Below are 3,011 nucleotides of genomic sequence, written 5' to 3'. Positions count from 1 at the left end.
GGGGGGGGGGGGGGGGCAGGGTTGTCAACCTAATCCATTGGTCAGATGGCAAATGGATTTGCTTCTAAAAGACGTACAGGAACAGAATAAGCCCATAACACCCAGCAACTTTTCTATCAGGAAATGAGCTTCATTGCAATCTTCTATACTTAAATTAAGAACTGAACCTATAGACCAATGGTTCTTAGATGTTTCCTCTCCACCTCCCACCATGCCTCACCCCAAAAACAAAACAACCAACCCCACAGCCAACATGTTAACTACAAGCAAGGGAAGTCTTCCTTTAACACAAGACATTAAAAACTTAAAATTGCTGAAGGGGTAGTATGCAGCAATGATTATAAGGGAGAAGTAGGAAGGACAAGCAGAGAAAATTCAGTCCAGTGCAGGAGTGGGGAACCTGCAGCCTTGAGGCCGCACGTGACCTTCTGGGTCCTTGGGTGTGGCCTTTTGATTGAGTCCAAGTTTTACACAATAAATCCTTTTATTTAGGGAATTTGTTTTGTGAGGTTTGGATTTAGTCAAAGAGCCGCACTTGAGGACCTAGAGGGCCACATGTGGCCTTGAGGCTGAAGGTTCCCCATCCCTGGTCCAGTGGAATGAATACTGACTGGGTTCTAGATCATTTCACCTGCCTTAAGCTTCACATGCCCCATTAGTAATACCTTTTCCATCTACATTACAGTGGATTGTTGTGAGGTTCAAAATAAGATAATGTGTATGAAAGTGTTCCTATAAACTACAAAGCGTATTATTATGAAGATAGCACCCTGAAAGAAAACTTCCCAGTAACTTTTACTTGCCTCACCAAGGGTTTAACCAAAGGAAGATGGGATGCCTGTTCAGAACTTAGATCTTCTTAGATAGAAGAATCTAATGTCTTCTTAGATCTGCAGTTTGCTTCCTTCAATTTTTGACTCTCTCCAACCCTGAATGTTAGATCAGTCCACTAGCATTTATTAAGCACCGGCTGTGTGCCAGGCACTGTGCTAAGATCCGGGGATACAAACTGGGGATACAAAAAGGGCAAAAAACAGTCCCTGCTCCCAAAGAGCTCAAAGTCTAATGGGAGAGACAGCAGGCAAAAATTATGCACAGACAATAAATGCCTGTGGTGGTCTCAGAGGGAAAAGGCTTTTTGCAGAAGTTGAGACTCCTGCTCTGGACTCATATGATATCTTGAAGGTGAACGCAATGCCAAATGGAGGTTTCTTTCTTTGTTAGTCAGTCACACAGCATTTGTTAAGTGCCTATTATGTGCCAGGCACTGTGGTAAGAAAGGCAAAGATGTCCCTGCTCTTAAGGACCTCACACTCTGTTGGGGTTAGGACTGCATGCAAACATGCAGACAACTGTGTGCAAACAAGATACACGCAGGATAGATTAGGGGTTGAATCTGAGGGAAAGCACTTTCAGTGAAGAAGGGCTGGAAAGGCTTCTTGAAGAATGTAGCACTTGAGCTGAGCCTTGAAGGAAGCCAGGAGATGGGGGTGAGGAGGGAGGGCACTCCAGGCATGGGGGACAGCCAGAGTGGAATGCTCAGAGTTTGGAGATGGAGTACTGCATATGAGGACAGGAAGAAGGTTCCTGTTGTTGGAATGCAGAGTGCATGGTGGGGAGTGAGGTGGAAGAAGACTAGAAAGGGAGGAAGGACTCAGGTTAGAATGGCTTCAGAAGCCAGAGACTCTGATACTCGATCCTGGAGGTAGAATAACCTCTGTGGCTCTTTATGCTCCCAAAGTAAACCTCGGGGGAGGGGGGAGGGAATAGCTTTAAGATAAAGCTTAGGATAGGCTTATGTCTTAAGTATCCCCCAAATAAGTTCCCAGCTCTCAAAGGTGTTTGGTGTACAACGTGGAGATCAGCTATAGGCCAGTCATGTATTTCCTCCACCACAGATTTCATAGTTAAAACAAAAAACTCATAAGAGCCAATTAACAAAGACTTAAAACATAAAACCCTCCCCCTCCATTGTACTCTCCCTAAATGGTATCTCTCCACTTTGTGGGGCTGATGAACAGATGTCTCCATTTCATCTCAGGCCTGAACTGTCTGCCTGACTCAGGGCACAATCAGGCACTGTTTCTTATTCCTTTCAGGTTCAGGATGATTCTATGGCTGTTCTCTTCTTGGAAAAAGGGCATGCTCACAGTAAGCACCTCCTACTGGCAGCCAGTACTGACTCAGGAATTCATGAAATGGCCACCAATACTGTCAGTTCCAGATCTGTGATCAGGGCAGAAGGCAGCCAGGAACCCAATCTTGCCTGGCAGACACATGTTCTCTTTGTCATGTGCTCCAGCTGCCATCGCCATTTTGGGGACAGTGAGGGAATAGGGCATCAGGGAAGAGAAAGAAACCCCATCCTCCCCTTGCTGGAAGTACAGGGGAGAAGCAGGAAGAGTCCTGATGTTCCTGGCTCAAAAGAGGGCACTGCCTCCGTACGGCTTTTCTTATGGCCTACTGTGTGAGTAGCTTCTTCCTGACTCAGTGCACAATCATCTTCAATACAAGTCCCGTCTAGGGGACCAAGGAACAAATCAGGAGTTTCTGTGTCACACATGTATTTAGCAGAGGCCAAAGCCCTTGTCCTCACAGTAGTACTCTCTGGCAGAGAATATACCCAGCTACATGGAAAGTATTCCAGCCTGCCCCTGCTATACACACATATACACACACACATACACACACACACACACATATACTACATCCAAGGCTTTCCATTTTATGTGGTGTTTGTTAAATTTAGAATAAAACATTTAATGGGTACACGATTTAGATATAAAGGATGATACTAGAAGCAGACTAGGAGAGCAAGGAATAGTTTACTTGTCAGATTTGTGGAGAAATGAAGAATTTATGACCAAACAAGAGACAAGAACATTGTAAAATGCAAAATGGATAATTTTGATTACATTAAATTAAAAGTTTTTGCACAAACAAAGCAAGTACAACCAACATTAGAAGACAGGCAGAAAGCTGGGAAACAATTTTTACAACCAGTGTCTCTG

General features: G+C 44.5%; 1 protein-coding gene across 1 annotated transcript in view; it reads right to left on the bottom strand.

Moving 5' to 3' along the window:
- The window catches only part of CCDC136 (coiled-coil domain containing 136), a 33,523-nt gene extending 31,214 nt beyond the window's left edge, over positions 1–2,309 (bottom strand). Inside the window, 1 exon segment of the mRNA XM_027840175.1 lies at positions 2,207–2,309. Coding sequence (XP_027695976.1) covers positions 2,207–2,309 — 103 coding nt within the window.
- Between the last annotated feature and the right edge of the window lie 702 nt (positions 2,310–3,011).

The sequence above is a fragment of the Vombatus ursinus genome, unplaced genomic scaffold (genome assembly GCF_900497805.2).
Source record: "Vombatus ursinus unplaced genomic scaffold, bare-nosed wombat genome assembly UNPS02014839.1, whole genome shotgun sequence".
NCBI classification, from domain to species: Eukaryota; Metazoa; Chordata; class Mammalia; order Diprotodontia; family Vombatidae; genus Vombatus; species Vombatus ursinus.
Note: the sequence above shows the minus strand (reverse complement) of the source record. Positions and strands in the feature narration are given on the sequence as shown.